The sequence below is a fragment of the Dreissena polymorpha genome, chromosome 16, assembly GCF_020536995.1.
Source record: "Dreissena polymorpha isolate Duluth1 chromosome 16, UMN_Dpol_1.0, whole genome shotgun sequence".
In the NCBI taxonomy this organism is placed as follows: domain Eukaryota; kingdom Metazoa; phylum Mollusca; class Bivalvia; order Myida; family Dreissenidae; genus Dreissena; species Dreissena polymorpha.
In genome coordinates this window covers 3,399,563-3,423,250 of record NC_068370.1, presented here as the reverse complement: position 1 = coordinate 3,423,250, position 23,688 = coordinate 3,399,563, and the positions used below count along the sequence as shown (strand labels likewise).

The window sequence follows — 23,688 nt, the reverse complement described above, 5'->3', positions numbered from 1 at the left end:
CACCGTCAATGGTATTTTTTATGATGTAACATTTGTATTGGCTCAGATTATTGTTTTGCCTGCTATGCGTATCATCTTATTCATTCCACTTGTATATTGTTCTATTAAGATAGTCATAGTGGTATTTATTATATACATGTTTAATGCTTTTAACAAAATACAGGTTGTATCAATCGTTGAAATAAAAAATCCCGTATTACGCTACTCGCTGTTTCCAAATCCGTATTACCATACTAGCCGGACTACTTCGACCCATTTAATGACGTCACATTACACGCACCGAAAATAGAAATATTTTATATTACGAAATATATTACGTAGCACATCGTGTGACGTCATTTCTGTGACAAAACACAATAGTTTTATCTAAACTCTGTAAGGACATGTCGGACCTGTTGTTTTTTAGCAGTAAACTATGTGTTAAAAACGTATATTCGAGTGTGTGTTTATCTTGCATAAATGTATATTTCGATAGGAATACAATAAAATAGTTTGGTTTAAACTAAGTTTCGATAAAGCCATGGAAGATAGAAGTGGAAGTGCATATCGTTTAAACGTTTTTGTTATAAACATCGGATTAAAGTTGTCAACTTAATTGTTATAAAAATTGGATTAACGATGGCATTAAGGTAAGCGTGTCGGAAACCTGTGTTTTCCCGGTTCGAATGTTTACGTTAATTTACATAAACTGTATTCATACGCGTCTCAAATAAACTATGGCGTACCGTTTTAGTCATTGTTTTGTCAGTTTTGTTAAAGTAAAAAATACATTTGTTAACTGTTTTCGTTAGTTGTTGTATATAATAAAAGGAATATTACGCTAGTCAATTGTTCCAAGAGTTTTTATCACTCTCGTGGCTTGTGCTATTTCGCATCTCACTCGAGGCTCCGCCTCTCGTGTGATACGTCATCACACAAGCCACTCGAGTGATACAAACTCTTGGAACAATTGACAAGCGTAATATTCCGTATTTATTACGCATCGTTCTTGCGTATGCGCACAATCGTCGCAAGCTCTGTTAACTCATTTAAATAAGCAATATACGCAAGTTTTTTTTCACAAAACATCATTTTTTTCAATATCATTCATTAGGACATTAAATTACATGAAGATGCCTGCAAATTTGTGATGAGTGAATGCTATTTTTTATTGTGTTTTAGAGAAAACGAAGTCACATACAGTTACAAGGAAACCAGTAGGTGGGAAAGAGACAGGTGAGTATCAACATATAAATAAGATGGCTTTATTAAAACACATTTTCTACAAAACAATGAAACTTAAGATTAAATTGAAATTATTACTTATTGCGTGTAATGAATGTAGTGATTAACATTTAATCAAATAACTTCTATTTAACCTACATCAGCGCTCATCAAGTATCAATTACTGACCTCCAAATTTACTGTGTACATGTCTATTCAAACATACACACGCTGGTTAAGCTCGCGTCAAGGCTTTCTTTCGACCGTGTTTAATGAATGCTGAAAATGTATATCTGGCTTACACTATCCATGTGCATTTACAGCTGAATTGTGGTTGTGTGTTGTTTCTGAAGGGACACAGTAGGTATGAGCCTTTTTCGAAACGCGGTCGCAGATTTTGAAACCTGAAAGCTGACCTCAAGGTCAAAGTCACAAGGGTCAAACATTTTATGCGCATGGAAAGGTCTTGTCCAGATACACATACATACCATATATGAAAGCACTATATGAAGGGACACAGTAGTTATGAGCCTTTTTCGAATCGCGGTCGCAGATTTCGAATCCTGGACACTGACCGCAAGGTCAAGGTAACGGGGGTAAAAATTGTATGAGCATGGAAAGGTGTTGTCTAGATACACATGCATACCAAATATAAAAACAATATCTGAAGGGACACAGTAGGTATGAGCTTTTTTCGAACCGCGGTCGCAGGAAAATCTCTGACCCGTCCCCATCCCAACCCCCATAACTTTTGACCCACGGGTCAGATCAAAATTCCAAATAGTGCAGGGTCGCACATATGCTCACAGCTACCGTGTGTGTAAGTTTCAAGGTTCTAGTGCTTATATTGTAGGAGGAGATAGTGGCCAGAACGGACGGACAGACAGACGGACAGACGCCGGAGATAACCACAATATCCCCACGCTTTTCAAAAAGCGTGGGGATAATAACTCTGTGTTTGATACATAGGATTTAAATATTAAACCTAGTTTTGCCATATTTAACAAAACTATATATTTTGGTACAAAATGCAAAAATAGGTGTCCTAAATTGTGGGTTTTACTGCTGACTTTTTTGTAGAGTTGTTATTTTAGCTATTCTTTTTATCTTACACGTATACTAAAAGTAACACTATATATGTTACGTGTAATAATCATGTTTTCAATTCGGTTCTTGTTTACATAACCAGCTCCTGATTGAAGTATTCATAATGGCTCAAGTATGTGCAATGCTTTGACCTAAACATGTTCACTGTGTATCCATTACATATCTTATATAATTCTAAAAAATATGTGGCAGATGCTTAATCTGCATGCGGTTAATTATCAATCAAATAGGCCTTTTCAGCCCGCGTGTTACACATTTTTATTTTATTAAAAAGAACTTCCACAAATCTTACTAGAACGTACATAATATATTGGATCTGTATGCTAACGAAACGAATAGAAGTGAAAGTTGTTGGTGTATCAATCTAATAAACTTTTTCAGCCCACATGTAACACATTTGTATTTGAATCAAAAGAACTTTCACAAATGTAACATGATAATACGTACCGGTAATCCATTGGTGTTAATTTAAAAGAAAATCAATTGAAATAAAAGCTGTTGGTGTTACCTGCAGTGATACTGTATGCGCATGTAGTGTATGGACGGATGTTCAATAATTGCGCTAGTACATAATAACGTTAATTAAAAGACTTTGACTTTGAAGTACTACAATGAATCATGCCCACAGAGTACCGTAATCAAACGGCCAACTGTTTAAGCATGTTGTAAATTTCGTTTAGTTCAGTGTTCGCACTGGAAAGACTATTATTATATTATTGTTTTATCCATTTTAAGAGATGTGTATGCAAATTAGGTTTAATTAGATCATTAGTTCTTGGAGACGGAATGTACCGGACGGTTCGCTATTGAGTATTTTTGATGTGTGGAAATTTTGTTTTCAACAGCCCCACTAACGAATTAACATCAAAATGATAGTTTTGTAGAGGAATAAAGCGGCGACTATATTCTAGCCTTTTCATAAAAAAACTTAAATTTGATAAGTGTATTATTTCATATCATCCTAACCTGCCAAAATTGTCCCAAATCAGTTTATTTGTTCTTCAAATCAGTATTGTTGAGCCTTTGCATTTTTGACAAAATGTTTTCTTGTTGTTTTTTAGACAAAGGCTTTTATTTATTCTACGACTTTCAAAAGCCTCTGAATATATTGATATTGGACAATTATAATTAAATGATAAACGATAAAATATAGAAGTTTTGAAACTACAATTATAATTTAATAAAAAACGATAAAATATAGAAGTTTTGAAACTAAAATTATAATTAAATGATAAACGATAAAATATAGAAGTTTTGAAACTACAATTATAAGTAAAGGCTCTATAACGCTAAAAATCAACGAAAATTTCGTAATGTATTTCGTAAAATAAAGTTAACACCTTAACAATCAGTGTTCCTTATAGAAATAGCCAAAATTTCAACGCTAGATGTGGTATGATTACATAGATTTTTGTAGATACAAAATGCTCGTTTTTATTTATTTGTGACCACAATTAATTGCCACGAATATATCTATTCATACGACACAAGAACACCATTTAAGTGTTCATGTGTCGTATGAATAGATATGCAAAACAATAATAAAAACGAGCGTTTTATATCTACAAACATCTATTTTACCAGACCACATCTGACGTTGAAATTTCAGCAATTGCCATAAGGAACACTGATTTTCAATTGGTTAAGTTTATTTTACGAACAATTGAAAGAAATGTTCGTTGATTTTGAATAGTAATGTTACTTTAAATGATGTACGATAAAATATAGAAGTTTTGAAACTACAATAATAATTAAATGATAAACGATAAAATATAGAAGTTTTGAAACTACAATTATAATTAAATTTTAAACGATAAAATATAGAAGTTTTGAAACTACAATTTAATTGTGCTTTATTGTGATGATACACAACCCCCAAAGGCGTCTATAGAATGGGTTAACAGGTAATGTTACGTTTTACATACTGTGAAACAGGGCGAATACCAGGAATGGTTAGACTTCCATGGCCAAACCGCATACAGTAAGACAAAAAATTATACAGTTATTCTTTTTTAACAGTATTCTTACACAAATATACTCTATGCTCGTGAAAAGTCATGTGCGTTATACATTCACGAAATGCTCGAGCAACATTCTTAACCAATCACAAATAAATACCGATCTGTATAAAATATGAACCGTTTTTGTGTATGGACTAACCACACAATAAGCAATACATTGTAAAGCGGATTAAATTAATCCGTGCACTACTTAAATATGTATTGAAATGTTATTACATTAAAACCACTTCAATGTTTATTATATGAATGCCAAAACCAAGTTTAAAATAAATGTAAAAGTAAAAAAAAATTATACAGAAATACTATATTAAAATAAGTATATGTTTAAAAAAGAAATTTTCTTTTAGAGCTATGAAGGAATGTTTTTTGCGTCTTTTCATTTTACGAGATGATCGATGTTCAAATTCAAGCACAAGATGTTGCTCAAAATGGAAACTGCTTATTTATGGACTTTGGTTACAGATCAGGAGGGCGTAACAAATTAATACACATAAATGTCCAAATCGCCTTCGTGAATAAAGTGACTGATTGACATTTGCATACAAAGTATCTTCAAACCAGCAACATTTACATACTAAGTAAATACAAAATGACACATAAAAGACAGTTTCCTTGTTATTATATCGCTGACCTTAACCCGGTGTTTACATTAAATAATTGACTGGGCAATTTCATAATTTATTGTAGAGAATATTATTCACTTGAATGTTGATTTCGTCAACGTGTCACTGAGCTTATAAATTTATATGAAGGCATGTTGATTATAAAACCATTTGAGCCACAGCGTAGCTCCAAACGAGCCTGCTTTTTCGCGAAATCTGGGGATGGATAACCTTATCCGCTATAAAGTCAACGCAAAGTTTCACGGTGTCATAAGCGGACATGTTGGCTTCTTACGAGACTACGCTTAATGCGCAGGCTTGTCTGGTGCTACACTGGCCGCATAAGGCATAAAACTCATGTTCGCATGCCTCGGCTCACTTAAAGAGAGTATATACCACCTTTTCAGAACAAACGTTGATAAATTAAAAACTAGCATACACTTTCAAAAACAGTAATACCCAAAAAAAGCGAACGTAATATGTTTTAAATTTCAAATAATATTTTACTCGACATCTGAAAACTCTTCTTGGACAAAGATAGAACACTGTTGGGAAAGCCTCATGTGGGTTTGTTTAAACGATACATAGACACATTTATTCAGCAACCACTACGAGTAAACGTGTCGGTATCGGCGTAAACTTGTTCAGAACATATTGCATTGAAGTTTATTTGATGGATAGTATCAAATAAAGATTGTTTTTAATTTTGCATAACAGTTTGCGTTCACATGTTTGTTTAAGATTACAAGGATCAAATGTCGACATTTAAATCGTATACGTATATCCGCTTTAAAACGGTACATTCTTTTGTATTCTCTAGATAAGTATGTTTAACCTTTTTTCGCTTCATGATTGTATTTTTTTATATTACACCTATAATACAAATTTGAAATTCATCGAAATGACATAGGTAATACATGCGTATTAAATTTCAACAAATTCTAAGAGTATATGTGGACATACCTCGCAATGTAGTTATATATATTATATGAGTTAATTGAATAAATTTAGTGTAATTCTACTTTTGAATACTAGAAAAACATGATACATTAACTATCTCCTGATTTATGGAATAAATCGTCTGCTGATCGAGAGTATCAAAATATAAGGAAAACGATGTATGAATGAACATTTCGATATTTTATTCACCCATAATTTATAACAAAATAATAAATTGAAAATAAACAAGTTAATTGTAAAACATTAGAAAACAATATTATTGGGCAAAATATAAGGAACAAGATGTATGAATGAACATTCTGATATTTTATTCGCCCATAATTTTAAATAAGTATATTATAAAAGGTTAGAAAACAATGTAATTGAGAACAAAAATAACGCTAAATATATATGTGCAAAATACATAATTTATATAAGAGCGAAATATGCACAAATAAAATTACATTTTAACACAAATAATAAGAGCAATTGGTCACTGATTCGTTTCGAACAACAAATAACTGATTGAGAAATATAAATAAATTACTAAACATTTCGCTTCAATTGGTTGCACTAATTTACTTCTTTCTTAGCCACTGAAACGGATGCTTGTTGTTGTTTTTGCCTGCCGTACGTGTTGGAATATTGCCTGACTGGGCACCATTTATACCTGAAGTTTCGGCGACAACTGGAAAACCGCTATTAAACAAGGAATTGCCAGCTTGGACTCCATTTTGTGTAAAAGAGCCGTCCACACTGCCAAATCCATTTTGAGTGAGATCGACAGATGACCCGGATTTCACGTCAAACTGTTGATTGCCTAGCAACGGATTACCAACAACCTGGTTTCCGTCTGTAAATTGTGTATAATTTGCCCAGGGATCGGAGTTTCCGGTGTTTGCGTTTGACACTCTTCTCTGGGAAAATATATACACCTTTATCAGCATAAAGAGTGAGTGTTACATAATTATAAACTCAAACTAGCAAGTATTTATCAACTTTTCTTTATACGTTTGGAATTATGAACGAAAAAACCGCAGTGGAAAGTCGATAAGACAAAACATCAATTAAGATATATTGTTTGTTTGTTTTTGTTAAACTCTGTTTTGCTTTTTTTAAAGTGTATATTTCAAAATGTGTGCTATACTCACATTATCATACTCAACGTCAGTCATTGGTCCTAGATTGTGTAACTGTCCACTCCACTGTCCGTTGAGACCATTTATAGTATTGGCTGATAATGGATTGTTCCAACCATTCTGGTCATTGGGCAGCCACGGTTGTCCATTCTGTCTAAACAGACCACTCATTGGCCACTGTCCAATCTGACCTCGGAAACCCGGCTGCTGATCCCAGAATTGTCCATTTGGCGACATCTGACCCTGGATCATCCCTCCTGGAAACAAGTGTCCCCCTGAAAATAAACAAACAAGGTTTTGTTTTCCTCCTACAAAATAATGTTAAATAATTATCTGTGTAACTGATTCCTTATTTTCATAAATGAGTATCTAACAACTCGACAATTATTTTATTGACGTATATGTTTGTGCACGCCAAGTTTAAAGGAATTATTTAGTGTTCAAATAAATATAAATACAGGTGATTAAATTCTTTGCAAAAAGTACAGACTGCTCAATATTTGATAAATGTCTATAAAAACTAAGTACATAATGTTTCTCGTAACTTCAACAGTTTAAACACCGCTAAGATTAGTTATGTTTTAATAATAAATCCATTTTTACCGAAAAGACTGGCGCCCATCCAGTCCCATAGATCTCCCCTAGGGGCGGGAATAAATGGTACCTAGGGATCTAGATTGGCCATGAAGATTTGTGAAGGGTGGCAAAAACTGTGACCTCTGTGACCCAATCTGTGAAGAATTTGACATTGAGCCAGGGCAAAAGTTGCGACAACCAGAATTAATATTATCGGTAGCTTCATAGTCGAGTGGTAGCAAATCGTACATAATATCGTACACAGAGGAGACTAATGTACAACTTATTTTATACACGCGTTTTTAAAATATTGGTATTGAATTTTAAGTTTTTGCATTGTCAAACATTGTCTCCGCAAACTGATAAATCACTTTGTCGGAAATAACTGTTTTGATACAATTCTATTGGTTTATAATCGATGTAGTGCTAGTTCAATTATTCAGCAACAAGGACATGTGTATTTGATTTTGGAAATTTGTTATTTGTAATCGTTTTTACGTAAATATAATAAAATACCTTTAAGCGTTATGCTATCCGCTGATTTACTATGTCACTTTTCTTTTCTTTGCCTCTTTATTACAGATATCTCGTTTCTGACTGAAAGCGACTGGCACAAGTAGTCAGTATTTATCCGATCTCTCGTCAATCCTGTCCATTCATACCATGACGCCATCGTAACGGAAGAAACGTTGGAGTAACGCGCCGACGTAAAGACGGACCAATATCATAATGAATAATCCGTTGTTGAGTCAGACGGGCTATTTCCAATGAGTGATTTTCATACTCGATTTTAACTGGACCTTACAAAGTCCACAACATGACGCAGGCACATTTTCAGCGGCGTATACTGTATTTCTCAATGTTTATACTTCATCGTGACTGGAGGGTATTTTATCTGACTTAACAGCTCATACTGTACAATATGAAATTATTATAACTAGTTAGTTAAGAGTTATCACACTCATATTTACACGCGTTTTCGACGTTATTTTTAACTACGTGTTTGTTAAATTTTTGCTGTTTGTGTCTTGCATGTGCTATTGCATTCACTCTTATAAATATTACTTTGTTCAGTCATATGGAATTACAATACATACACAAAACAAAATATCAATAGGGCCAGTGCAGTGGCTGGAATGATTGAAAACGTTAAAGTAACATTACTATTAAAAATCAACGAACATTTCGTACAATTGTTCGTAAAATAAACTTTACCAATTAAAAATCAGTGTTGCTTATGGCAATTGCCGAAATTTCAACGTCAAATGTGGTCTGGTAAAATAGATGTTTGTAGATATACAATGATCTTTTTTATTGTTGTTTTGCATATCTATTCATACGACACATGAACACTAAAATGGTGTTCGTATGTCTTATGAATAGATATATTCGCGGGAATTAATTGTGGCCACAAATAAATAAAAACGAGCATTTTGTATCTACAAAAATCTATGTAATCATACCACATCTAGCGTAGATATTTTGGATATTGCTATAAGGAACACTGATTGTTAAGGTGTTAACTTTATTTTACGAAATACATAACGAAATTTTCGTTGATTTTGAGCGTTATAGAGACTTTAATGGAAACTGAATTTCGATTATATAAAGCATTGCAATAATACTAAACATTTTATTGTCGTCTAAGGCAGTGCATCGCTGTTTTTACTAAATAATTGTTATTTTCCATGGTCTGCGCACAGGTTTATAATGCAGTAAAGGATTACAAATATAGTTCAATATGTAATGGACATTTTAAAACACAGTTTCTTATTATGTTATCCGTTCTCAGATTGTATAAAGTTATCAGCAAAATTTAAGAATAAGGAATACTATCGTTGTCAATATGATATTAGATACTAAGACAAAGCTTTGTTATGGTTACCTGTTGTGTATAAAATAATGAAATAAACAAATAATCAAGAGACAGGGATCACGTATTATTTCGTAAGATTTACGAACTAATTACATTTAGACAAATTTTGTTATTATAAAATAATTAAAAGATAATTTATCATCTTCTCGATCCATTATATCCTTTATTATGACCTACATATGTAAAGTATTCTTTTTCCGTAATGTAACCGAACATAATGTGTCACGTTTGAATTTTAACTTTTCCTCTCTGTGGACGAAATAATTCAGATACTTGGTAATAAATGATAGCATGTACTTTTAACACCTCTCATCTTGACATAAACATGATAGGGTCGTAATATTTAACGTATATGGGGGCACAAACCCACAACAATTAAATTTAAAAAAATGTTTGATCTTGATTGCATAATGTGATTAAAAATTTTCATCCCAACCCAACAACTTTCAAATTAAATGACATTAAGACACCTACTTAGCATCGTGAAATTATATTGCTTAAAACTTGACGGGGTCGTAAACTGTCACTGATTATTTTAATAATAAAATTTCATGTATCAACTATCTTCAATATCTGGTATAGTTAAAGGTCTTTGCGTTTATTTTTAATGTTCACAAAGTAAGACTTTAGCTGCACTAGCAACCGAGATATTTAATAATAGCGCATGTTCCTTTATATATTTCAAGGAACCAATTCAGTGAAACGCAAAACAAAGATACTTAACGACAAAAAATAAACAAATAACACAAGCATGAATTTAACTGGGGTCACCGGCTTGGGACGGTTAATGCAAAGAATTGGGATTTAATCCAGTTTTATGGAGCTCTAAATTATTCATAAAACGCGGAAGAAATAATGAAACTTTACATCATAGCGTAACAATGCGAAGTACATTCTTAAACGTTAAGAACACTCACAGAGTGGGACCTCTCCATGATGACACAATACTTGCAACGTCACTTAAAGTAATTTATAGATTGTTTTGGATAAGGGTGTCACGATACGCTCACCTTACGATACGATGCGTATCGCGGTACAGTGTGTACGATACAATACGTATCGCGATACGTATCGTCAGATGGAAACAACATACAAACCATTTAGAACCATTTTTCAATTTAATTAAAGACCTCTACATATGTGTCATACAATATACAAAATACCATATAATGTCATGAAAGTTCACGAATTGACAATTAGTTATTATTATTTACAAATCTAAAACTTTGATTAAATATGAAGACGAAATTATGGATATGTTTGAAACATACGGACTGCTTTAAGTTTCTTTAACTGCGATTGATTTTTTTAAGGTAACAATAAAACGTGTTTACTAACTAGTCAAACTGGCTTGTGCCAATCTTTGCTTGTGCGGTAATAAAACTCCAAGCGCATTTCTTAGAACCAGTCAAATATTGCACCTTGTTTCGTGAGGTAGGCGACACAGCACATTTTTGAGTGGTTGAAGTTTAATTTTAATGGTTTCAAGAAGTTGCGAAATTCTCAGCGGAATCACAAAATTACAGCTCCTGCTTAGGAAATTCGTAGCGACTAAAGTCTTGATATAAAGCACATGTTTATACGAAATAAACGCCTACCACTTTCTTACTGATAACACACAATTATTTCATATTTTTTATTAGAAGCTCGCTGGAGATGATTTCAATTAAACTTCCGCCATTTTTTGGGCGATTTACAGTTACTTCCCTTGAAATGCGTCATGGAAAATGACGTACCGTACCGTACCGTACGGACTCGGAGGCGTATCGTGAACCGTACCGAGGGGAGACTATTACGATATACCGTCCCACGGAGTACCGTGACACCCTTAGTTTTGGAGTCAGGTAAAGTAAGCATAGACCGATTTTCTAGCGATGCAAAATGTTTTGAAAACCTTTCCGAATACATTCATTTGACATTAAGAATCTCGAACATAAATCGTTAAATGGAAAAAATGGTCTAAATTACCGTGGGTGCATTATGGTGATTGTGGTGATTATGGTGAGGGATATGAAACATATAGTTAATAAAACTAACATATACTACATGTATCTTTAGCATTTAAATATAGTAAACTAGAAGGACACGTTAGCCCTCATATACAATTCCACTTAGTATCTAAAGTCCATGTCAAAATACGTGCACCAGACTAGCCTACTGCACATCTTCGCGCAGTGAAAGATTTGAATACAAAGCTTTATTTTATTAGCTGTATTATTTTCGAGTTGTAAGCAATTTCCATCCAAAATGCTGTTTTCTTTAAAAACGACTAATTTCTTCTTCGACTGCAAAATTGCACCTAACTATAAATGGTAACAAATTCACATTTTGATTTGATAATATGTTTTTAAAGTTGTATCACTTTAGCAACAAAACTGTTCGAGTTGAGTAAGATACAATTTCAAAATCGTCATTTTTTTCTTTTATCCAGTTAAATATGTACACAGCTGCGCGAAATTATATGCTGATTTAATAATATGTTTAAACAGCTGTATCTGTAATACAGTAACATGCCTTTAGATAAAAACTTTTCGGTTAAAACACAGATGCGCAATTAAACCGCCAGGTATGCCAAAAACAAATTGCAATGTAAACGAAATACTTAGGGGCGAAAGTTCACATGATGGTTAATTTGCATTGTGTTTGTGAAGCTGCACCAATCACGCGACAATATTTATCGAATAAGAACAACACAGAAATCCATCGGACATTTGGGCGGACAAGAACACACTATGTATGCCCCTTCCCCCTGAGAGTAAGGACACAAAATATTATATCTGAATTTATGGGGAGGATGAAAGAGTGCATGGTACAACAATATGTTTATAAGCATAATTAAAACTATCGCGAAAGTATTTGAAAAAGCTGTCTAAATTCTATATACATGATTTAATATGGACAATAAGACGTCCACAAGTTTGGTTGTTGGAGTAGAGTTACATTTGATTTTAATGCTTCTTTAGTTTGTTGTACCTTACCTGTACAGGATCAAAATAAAAAACATTGTCAGAAATGTACTTTAAATTGAAATAAAAAAACCTATACGAAACGAATAAAATCATAACGAATAAGAATCGTTCTTAAATAAAACGCAATAATACTTTACATAATAGAACATAACTGATCAAACTATATCTTCAAACATTAAAAATAAAGCACGCAATAACACCAATTAGAAATAGCATCATCATTTTTTCACTCTATGTGTGAACAAGGCATTTCAATAATTTTGGTTGAACAGAACTGGTTCTGAGAGTTGAGGTATTCTTTGGTGATGCATGTACTCTTTGATGGCATATTTCTGCCCAGGGCGCTATTCGATTCTGAAAATCCGATGAAAACCGGATATCCGTTTTTCGTGTTGCCTGTTTGCAATCCGTTTTGTGTAAGAGAGCCATCTATATTGCCCGGCCCTTTCTGAGTGGGACCGGAGCTAGCGCCAACTTGTTGGTTTCTTATCATCTAATTTCCGGTAAGCTGGTATCCACCTGTAAGCTGTGTATATATCCCCAGGGATCGGTATTTTATTTGCACTCTTTAACCTGAAATAAAATAAATATAAGAACAACATTGAAATTATAAGTAAAAATTACAAATGTTGCTTCCTTTAAACTTATTTTGTTAGCAGTGCTCAAAGTATGTGTTTTTTTCAGTTCTATGAAATATATTAAAGGTAATTCAATAAACATATTGATTTGTTTTCCTACACAATCGTTTTGTGTTTAAAGCATGTTTATATTCATAGAAAACACACATTGTCATCTTCGTTCTCAGCCAATGACCATGTATTATGTCCGTTCATTTGTCAACTCAAGCCATTAAATAACAACTGGTTATTCATATCATTTGGTGCTGACGGATTATTCCAAATATTCTGGCAATCGGGCAGCCACAGTTGACCGTTCTCTCCGTACCGACCACTCAATGGCTACAGTCCAATCTCACCTGCGAAACCCGGCCCCAATTCCAGAAGTCTATTGAAGGCATCTGACTCTGGATTATCCATCGTAGAAAAACGGTGCTCCTTGAAAATATTAACAGGGATTCGTTTGTCTCTAACAAAATATACTTTACTTAAGTAAATCTGAAACAGTATTTAACACCGGTCTGCATGATTATTATTAAAAGAACCAAACATGGTGTCAAGGCCTCGTGTAAACAAGTCTGAACAACGAGTGCGGATTCCAAAACCGTTGCCATTTGTGATTGCATGAATTCACTTATTTCATATATTTGATGTTCTCGCATCAACTTTTTATCATCTTTTATTACAGAATTTGTATCCATCAACATTTTATCAGTTTTATTTTAATAAATGATACTTTCGTAAAGACTTTTGCAAAAAAAATCTTTAGAGCGCATTAACTTTAACCAAAGATATTCTCGCCTGTCAAACCCCAAATGTCCGCCGTATTGACGGGGATCATAAGTTTGTGCGTTTGAGGATGGGCCGGGAAGAATGGTGGTGGGAGACCGACCATGTTGCGTACTTGACCTCATCGGGATGACCTTGACCTTGCATTAGGACTCAAAAGGTGAGGAGGAAACTCCGCATCATCGTCTGCTTTATGGTCGCAGTGTTTACGATACGAAGTTTCTGAAACAAAAAAACAACACATATTACCAAAGTCGAATGCAGAACTGATTTTAAAAATGACTTAAAAACAATTTCATTGTATTTCACACGTTTGCGTGTAAAAGAAATCAGAGCAGAATTTATAACACAGTATATGTCGGAAAAAAGGAGTTCAATATCACAGTGTTTAATACGTGATTGAGTCGGTCGGGCTATTTCGTTTGCGTCATTTGAAAACTTGATTTAAACTGGACCTCACTACGTTCACTTGGCAACGTATGAATAAAAATTGTACATGTTTTGACAGCATTGTGTATCGTATTATTAAAACTGAATGATTTATTGTTTATATCGTTACATTTCTGGGGATTATATCATTTTTGTTAACATCTTATGTAGTATACAGTACATGAAAATAATTTAAAATGAATGAATCACATTGTTTTTAAAGGTATTATCGGAGTTTCGCGTAACTCGAACATGCATTTAAATATTAATGTATGTCCTTTACAATTAAGATGTGTAACGCATTATAAAAAAATTAAATATTAAATCAGTATGCCAATGACAGGAGTTTGACTGTCAATGTCCTTGCCAAAAAGGTCATTGGCAGAGATTTTACTTTTGAGGAAATAGAAATTAGAAAAACAAAACACATTGTCAAACTGAATTTTCCTGTAGAAATTGTTTATTTAAGATATTCTATTTTATTACTCATAAAACGTTTACATATTTTAGATACATTGATATTAACCAGAAGAAGTTCTATATACGAGCTGAACACATTTAAATATTATTAATTAATGCATCGTCAGATTTCTCCATTAAAGTCTCTATAACGCTCAAAATCAACGAAAATTTCGATAAGTATTTCGTAAAATAAAGTTAACACCTTAACAATCAGTGTTCCTTATAGCAATAGCCAAAATTTCTACGCTAGATGTGGTATGATTACATAGATTTTTGTAGAAACAAAATGCTCGTTTTTATTTATTTGTGGCCACAATTAATTCCCGCGAATATATCTATTCATACGACATACGAACACCATTTTAGTGTTCATGTGTCGTATGAATAGATATGCAAAACAATAATAAAAAAGATCATTGTATATCTACAAACATCTATTTTACCAGACCACATTTGACGTTGAAATTTCGGCAATTGCCATAAGGAACACTGATTTTTAATTGGTAAAGTTTATTTTACGAACAATTGTACGAAATGTTCGTTGATTTTGAATAGTAATGTTACTTTAAGGTAATTGATAATTTATTTTATTTATTATTCTTGAACATTAATAAGTGTTCATTCGTGATTATACCTTTTTACACTACATGTAATTCATTTTTCCGTACTACGATGTTTGAAATGTTACCTAAAACATAAATTTCGTCCCTGCCAAGTTGCCAACCAAGTGACGGACACATAGAGTGACACTGTAATTAATCTTATTAGCATCTATCATTTTGATAACTTGACAGGGTCGTAATATTTCACTCAAATGGTGGCAAAGACACTGTGATCTAGCCGGAATGTGGGCGAAAATTCGTCTACACATACTCATTCATTGACAAATTCATTTAAAATTTACGGCGCATTCTACTTATCAGAGCGATTTTAATTACAACAACGGGATCGTAATAATTCACGTATTATGTTTATCACAAAAACTTTTTTTATTTCCTTGTTCAGCAATACTTAGCACTTTGATATAAGAGTGTCATATTTTTGCGTGAAGAACGTTTACATTTGTGACTACATATGTGATATCAACGACAATAATACAATAGTACAATTTTTTTTTTTACATAGAATGCCAAAAATTAATTTAAAACAATTTTATATGGATTGTATGCACACGTTTAAAGTATTTTCATTGTTATTGATAATGAACATGCTAAAATCACAATTTAATATTTTTTTTAAAAACGATAATGTAACAGTGAATGATCATTTTAATTATCATACACACGATCCCTGTGCTATCGTTCAACATAATTGACCTCAGTTGCGACGTTTTGTATGACCCCAGTCTATACGGGGGGACATATTGTTTTTGCCGATGTCTGTTTGTGTGTTGGTTTGTTTGCGTCAAACTTTAACATTGGTGATAACTTTAGCAATATTGAATATAGCAACTTGTTATTTGGCATGCATGTGTATCTCATGGAGTTGCACATTTTGAGCGGTAAAGTGTCAAGGTCATCCTTCAAGGTCAAAGGTAAAATATATGGGGGGACATAGTGTTTTACAAACACATCTTGTTTATTTTAGAAATTGATTTGGATTAAAAAAAATATTCTTAGTTACATTAAAAAAGCAACAAGACACTGTAAATAAAATTCTATAATAATATAGATTGATAAAATTATATTAACATACAACACAATCTAGATAATATGAAGGTACGTGAGTTTCATTCAAATATTCACACTAAACGAGCAGTAAAACCAACATTCGCATTGTTTTAATGTTTAAGGAAAAATATGGAGGTTAAAATCAATAAGTAATATGTATCGCCTGTACACTTTTGATGCTTGTGTCGTTTTTAACAGAAAAGCGATAAAGTTCTGTCAATTGTTGCATGCATGAAATATATAAAAAATATTTAGAGTTTCTTAAATAAAAAGAAAATTATGGCTTCAAAACATAGTCAAAACCTTTGATAAAAATAAGACATAACGTTATAAACATGTTGATACAAATAAGACATAACGTTATAAACATGTTCTTTTATAATATCATACGATGTAAGCTATGCAGTTTAATGTTGTGGTATTTTATTTAAGGCATTGTTTCCTGTCTTAAGACGCATACATGATATGCTTGCATGTAAACAAATGCTCGGGTAGTCTTCATTGGGTTGTCAAAATCATGCCAACTTTACAACCAAGACCGTGAGGAAACTTCCCATGTGTGTTATATGTTATGCTTTGTTAAGACTTGAACAGCCAACTAATTAATCTCCAATGGGTTGAATATGTAAGTCATACTTATCGATCAGTGAATATATTTGGGCCATGCCCTGTGAAAAGGGGGTTTAATGCATGTGCGTAAAGTGCCGTACCAGAATAACCTTGTGCAGTCGGCCCCCACTAATCAGGTACGATACTATCAGCGTTCATGATATTGTTCGTTAAAAAACTTCTCTTCTTAGCAAAATTCCATTAAGACGGTAAGTGTCGCCCCTGTTTAGCCTGTGTGGACTGCACAGGCTAATCTGTGACAACACTTTTCGCACATGCAGTAAACCTAATTTTCATAGAGCACGACCTATATTTAGAAGCTTAATTAAAATCTCAGTATGCATCATGTAGACCTGTGATTATTGCATTATATGAGATGCATCATGCGAAAATTAGTGATAAACTATATGCGCCTAGGGTTGCTCCAGAAATGGAGATACTACGTCCGTATTTAAGTCATACAATGTTCCGCTTTTTAAAGCGAGACTTTACGATTTTTATATGTGTTCCATTGTAAAATATTGATAAAATATGTTACAATTACACAAAAAGGCAACAAAAAGTATACATTGAAGAAGAATTTCATAAAATGCAGCAAAGACAAATTAGCGCCCCGAGCCGATTGTAACGAAGATATTTCGTACATATTTTCCTACAATAACGGAAGCATTCGTCTTTTTGTTAGTGTTCGTGTGTCGTATGAATAGATATCGTTGCAGGAATTTAAAATTAACCGTTAAACTAAATTTAGATTCACATCGTATCTGCATGATTTACATGCTTGCGAATTCGACTGTTCAGACATTTTCGATTTCAGAATTAAATATCTGGCTTATTTCGCATTTTTTCGACACACATTCTTCTTAACTTTTATTTAAAGTTAAATTTATCTTGAAAAATATGTTTAGTTTTTTTTTTACACATTTTATAAAAAATTATATAAATGAATAAATATTTGACAAAACCGTATAATCTCGCTTTAATAAGTGGATATGGTAGATCCTGCCCAGACTGGTCTGGAGCTACGCTAGTCGAATAGTTTCGCATGACGCGGTCCATATGAAATACATAATACTATTCTATGTTGTTTACGCTTACAAGTACAAATGTATGTATGTCTCTGTGTGTTTGATAGTCATTATTTAAGTATTAATTGTAAATATATTGCATCATCGTTGTACATGTCGATATGCATGAAATAAAGCGTGATTCGTGATTCGTCATTGTTAAGTTGTTAAACTGCGTTCTAGACAAAAGGCATTGTTTAAATACATTGTACTCAATAATGTGTTTAAGTGTTTTTGATAAGACTTCGCTTTTGATAGCGTTGATTGTGTTTATATTATAATAGTAATGGTCTCATATCCAAAGTAAAGAATTTATGTTTTACATTCGTCGATACTTTGCCTTTGACATTATCATTTGTTTTTGTGACTTATCCTGGCATAGATGTCGGTTCGAAATAGCTACTTGACTCTTTATCTTTGAACTTAATACAATAAACCGATGCTATGCTGAAATCACTGTTTAGTTTAGTATACGAGTAAATATTAACTTACCGAACCATATTCTATGTCAATTTTTATGTCGTAAACCAGATTATTACCAAAGGTGTGCTTTTCATTACCTTGCAAAAACCGTTTTCAAAATAGAACTGAGAATATTTTTTTTGTTTATTATCATAATTTAGTTTCACAAAAGGGTTCACGTGTTCACTTATCACATGGGAAATGACAATGGTATAATTTGGCGCGTTTTATGCTATTTACAGAAATGTATTTGTGTTCCTGGTGAATTTTTTTTTTCGATGGGGAATTCCTCCATATTAAAATATCATACAACTATATTTTAAAATATAAATAAGAATATTCCCGTTTAGTTATTCAAGTAAGTGCATTTAAAACATCAACGCATCAATATAATGGTGATATGCAAGTAACGTGTGAAACGATCAAAACAATATATTTTCAAATAAATGTAAACGCGAGATCATGCTGTTTTGAGCATTCCTTTCTATGAGTGTCAATGTTTACAACCCCAAGGCAAAACTATAAATCTAAACAACTCTGTATATGTCCAATCACATAAGTAAAGGGATGTAAAACATCCGAAATTGCTTGTCAATAACTACGTGAGTAAATGCACGTCCAGTGTCACCTAATTAACCAAAGTGACGTAGCGGAAACGTTTTAAATTAGTCACCACCAATCGTACACCAGTTATTAACAGTTTTTGGTAAATTGATACGTTGTTATTCATAACCATGAAGTTCTTAGGGAAATCCGTTAGTTTGACGTCATTTTATTTAAAACGGATTCTAAGGAGGGATTTGTTGTGGGAACGTATAAATACAGGAACGATGATCAAGCGGAATCAGACACCAGTAGCGCATTGAAAAGACAGCAAAACAAACTCTGAAAACACGGTCAAATTAATTGGATATAATCTTTTCATTCTGTACAAATCATCACTCGACTGAAAAAGGTAAGTTATTTACTGTTATGACATTTACACTGAGTTTTAAACATGGTTTCCTTCAGGACAATCAGACGTGTCGTCCCTTCTAAATCAGGGTTGTTATGTTGACATTCCTTAATTGCTCCAACAAGACAAACATGCACGTAATCGTAACAAGTATTGTAGATGTTGCTGCAATCATATAGAAATACTCAAATGTTATAATAAAATGCGGAAACATATTGCGAAGTTAACAGCATAAAAACACCAAAATCGTGTTTTTTCTATGGAATGTTTAAATACCGATTAAATATTCAGCCATATTACTCTATGGTATGAAATCTAAAAAGTGAATCCTTTTAAAACAGATCGCGTTCGAGTCCTCAAACGTGCATACCCATTCTATTTGTTGCTTATAATTTACCGTGCATTTTTCATTTTCAGCCGACATATTAACATCGGAATATACATAATGCAGCAGACACTATATCTAGCCGTGTTCCTAGCTTTGTGTGCCTTTGCAACGAGTCAGGGCCAGCTTCGTATGATGCCATGGAATCCTCTCCCGCCATCTATGGTCCCTGGGATCAATCTGCCCCTGATACATATTAGCCACGCACCGTGGCATCGAGGCGGTGCGTGGACAAGGGACAATATTTTTGGTAAGGCAATCATAATGTCGATTCTTCGGTTTTCTTAAGCGTCATGGGCGAAAGCTCTGTTTGTTGCATAGACAATCAAAATGATGACAACGAATGTTTGATTGTTTGACATTTATGTTTAACATGATCTTACATAAATTGAAGTTAAAATGATAACGTAAAATACACAAATTTACTAAGACTTATCTTCTTGCCGCTGGGTGTATTGTTTCGATCTTCATTTCTATGCTTATATCAACAAAACAAACAACTTTTTACTGCTTTCTTTGTAAAAATGGCGATCTGCGAGCACCATTATAATCAAATGTGATGTAACAATTTACATTCTCATTATTGAACAATTGTTGGAAAAAAACTTTGTGCTTACGAAACGTGAAAGTCATTATAAGCTAGATTCTGTGTGTGTTAGTTCATACACTCTAAATGCTGTCATTGGAAAAACTTATTGGTTTTAATTGGACAAATTAGGTCGTTGCTTTTCAGACATTAAGTTAAAATTATGTTATTACACCTTCATACTTGATAAAGAACACAGTTTGGACGATGATTGTGTTTGCACAAAAATATCAATGAATTGTTTGCATAATATGAACAAATCGGAACAATTACTGGAACGTTAATGTATCATTTACAGTAACAGGATGCAGAATCAACTAGGGTTTAAGGATTTTGCACACGGACCGGACCGAATACACACACGCCGTTTAGAACTTTTTTTTGCAAATATCTCAAGTAGTTGAAATTCATTTGCAAAAGTCTTAAGTGCATAAAAGAAAGTTTTTCGTGCAGTTTGTGCCGATATCTTAAGGTTTAAAAATAAGTCATGGAATACGTCTGCAATTGGTGATACAATTTCACGTTGCGGGAAGCATTACCGTGCATAACGCATCGAATTTTTAACAAGAATACAGGATTATTAAATAAAGTAATTCTGATGTATTTCACATTGCCATGAGCAGCATATAAATCTTTCTTTTCCGCACTACTTGAAATTCTTAAGAAAACTTGTTTTAAAACGTTATTTGAAAAAAGCACCACTTATAAGCGTGTTTACATTTAATTGTAATCCAAAAAGAGTCACGTGATCCAGTAAATTGAATAAGACAGTCAATCATATTACGTAAACGTTTCCTTTGTCGATACTTGAATAAAAATTCTAATGAATGGTAAAAAACAACATATATTCCTTTCAACAGGGAGCCCATTGTTTCCAGGAGGAATGGCCAGTGGTCAAATGTTGCCAACAGGTCCGTTCTGGGGTCAGCAGTGGAGCACTTTTGGTCAGAACGGGCAGCGGCCAATGAACATTCAGAACGGTCAATGGCTGTCAAGCGGTCAAAACGGCTTTAATAGTCAGTGGCCAGTACATGGTCAGAATGGACAATTTTCACCAAATGGACTGAATGGACAATTGTCCGTTAATGGGCAGAATGGGCAATTTTCACCAAATGGACTCAGTGGACAATTGTCGGTAAATGGACAATCTGGACAATTGATGGACCAGTCGCATGTTCTGCCTAATTCGTGGGCAATTAATGGCCAACAAAGCAACACTTTTTCAACAACTGACACCTTTGTAAGTGATATGTATATCTATATTATTATAGTTGAAATATTTTTCCGTAATTTCCTTTAATGTTATTCACAATAAGCATCAATAAACAAATATGCTACACGATTGGTTTTCAAATAGTTCGATCATTGATTAAAAAAACAACATGAATACGGATAATCATCAGTTATTATATATTACTTTTAACAGGGCTCGGGAATGCCGTCTGTAAACAGCGACCCCTGGGGAATGTACAAACAACTTGCCATGGATTCATCGCTCGGGACCCAGTCCGCTTCCAGAAATCAGGGCGCGTTAAACCAGCAGACGGGTTTTGACAACGGTTTCCTTTCCGGTTCCGACCAGACTGGTTGGACACCTATTGACGGGTTCCGGAATGAGAACCAAAACTTCAACAACGGATTTACGTCACCAAACGCAGGTTCCGCAACGAATTTTGGAGTAAACCTTCCACCGTGGACAGGTTAAATAAAACTTTAACTTGCCGTTTGCTTATTTGTGCATATTGAAAGAAAGAACTCGATGTGTATTGAATATATTCTTACATCGAATAGAGCGTGATTTGTCCATATCTTTACCTCACACTGAAAACTTGTATCTTTACGTGTACACTATTTATTGTTATACCATACTTATTGCATACTTTTTTCCGTATCCAAAACTATTTTTCTTACTTTGTTGTTAGTCTTTCAACGTGCATCTTTAACTATCTGTTTGTATATTGTTTTCTTTACCGTTGAAATATCAACATTATTTATTTTACAATATTGGATGTAAATAAAACATTAATTTATTTATCTGTTTTAATATTTTTGTGTTCAATACAAAAACCTTGGCCGTGCCGTTAATGTGTATAATTTCACCAAGTGTCATAGACATATTATTATATTCTCGTCTACTATGCAAGATTGGCGTTTTAAAAAACTAACGTGCATAACACAAGTATTGATATATTATTGTGCGATTGAAACTTCCACATAACAATGGTATACTTCAAATAAGGTATGCAAAATGCTTATTCGTTAAAAAACGTAGACATATGTGATATTATTTTAAAAACATTGTATTAAAGTAACATTACTATTCAAAATCAACGAAAATTACGTACAATTGTTCGTTAAATAAACTTAACCAATTAAAAATCAGTGTTCCTTATGGCAATTGCCGAAATTTCAACGTCAGATGTGGTCTGGTAAAATAGATGTTTGTAGATATAAAATGCTCGTTTTTATTATTGTTTTGCATACCTATTAATACGACACACAAACACTAAAATGGTGTTCGTGTGTCGTATGAATAGATATATTCGTGGGAATTAATTCTGGCCACAAATAAATAAAAACGAGCATTTTGTTTCTACAAAAATCTATGTAATCATACCACATCTAGAGATAAAATTTTGGCTATTGCTATCAGGAACACTGATTGTTAAGGTGTTAACTTTATTTTACAAAATACTTAACGAAATTTCCGTTTATTTTGAACGTTATATAGACTTTAATTACTTTATTTGTATTGAGCTCAAGAAAAATGGCAGGGGTGCTTCCATGTGTATCCTCCATTCCATTTTTTGCCCCAATATTTAAAAATTTGACCATGTCCCACACTTTATTGTCCTTTTTAATTTGCCAATGTTCTCGTAAATAAGCCAATCGGAATTTATTGGCTATTAATGGTTTTATAGAGTAACGCATAGTATTCATTGGTATCAGCATCTAACTTTTTTTATAAGAAACATTCCTCTTGAAATATAGGAACATCAAAGAAAACAGAAAAGTCACATACAAAAGTAAAGGGTATCATATGGCGAGGTTTCCCGAAAAATATCGTTCTGCCCAATTTCAACAATCCAACACCCTTTCCATTTGATTTCTAAGTAACTATTCAAACTTATTGCAACCATTGAGCTCAAAATGTTACCCATTTGATCTCGCCATGAATGCTCGTTTTGAAGCTAACATTTATAAATCAAAGTTTACTTCAAGTAT

The 23,688-nt window shown here is 33.2% G+C and overlaps 1 protein-coding gene across 1 annotated transcript; it reads left to right on the top strand.

Moving 5' to 3' along the window:
* The first annotated feature begins 144 nt into the window (after positions 1–144).
* On the top strand, positions 145–22,396 carry LOC127862961 (uncharacterized). The gene is made up of 5 exons (XM_052402234.1): positions 145–629; positions 1,162–1,215; positions 19,910–20,127; positions 21,324–21,703; positions 21,890–22,396. The coding sequence occupies exons 1-5, from the start codon at positions 619–621 to the stop codon at positions 22,166–22,168; spliced, it is 942 nt and encodes a 313-aa protein (XP_052258194.1). The 5' UTR covers positions 145–618; the 3' UTR covers positions 22,169–22,396.
* Positions 22,397–23,688: the final 1,292 nt, after the last annotated feature.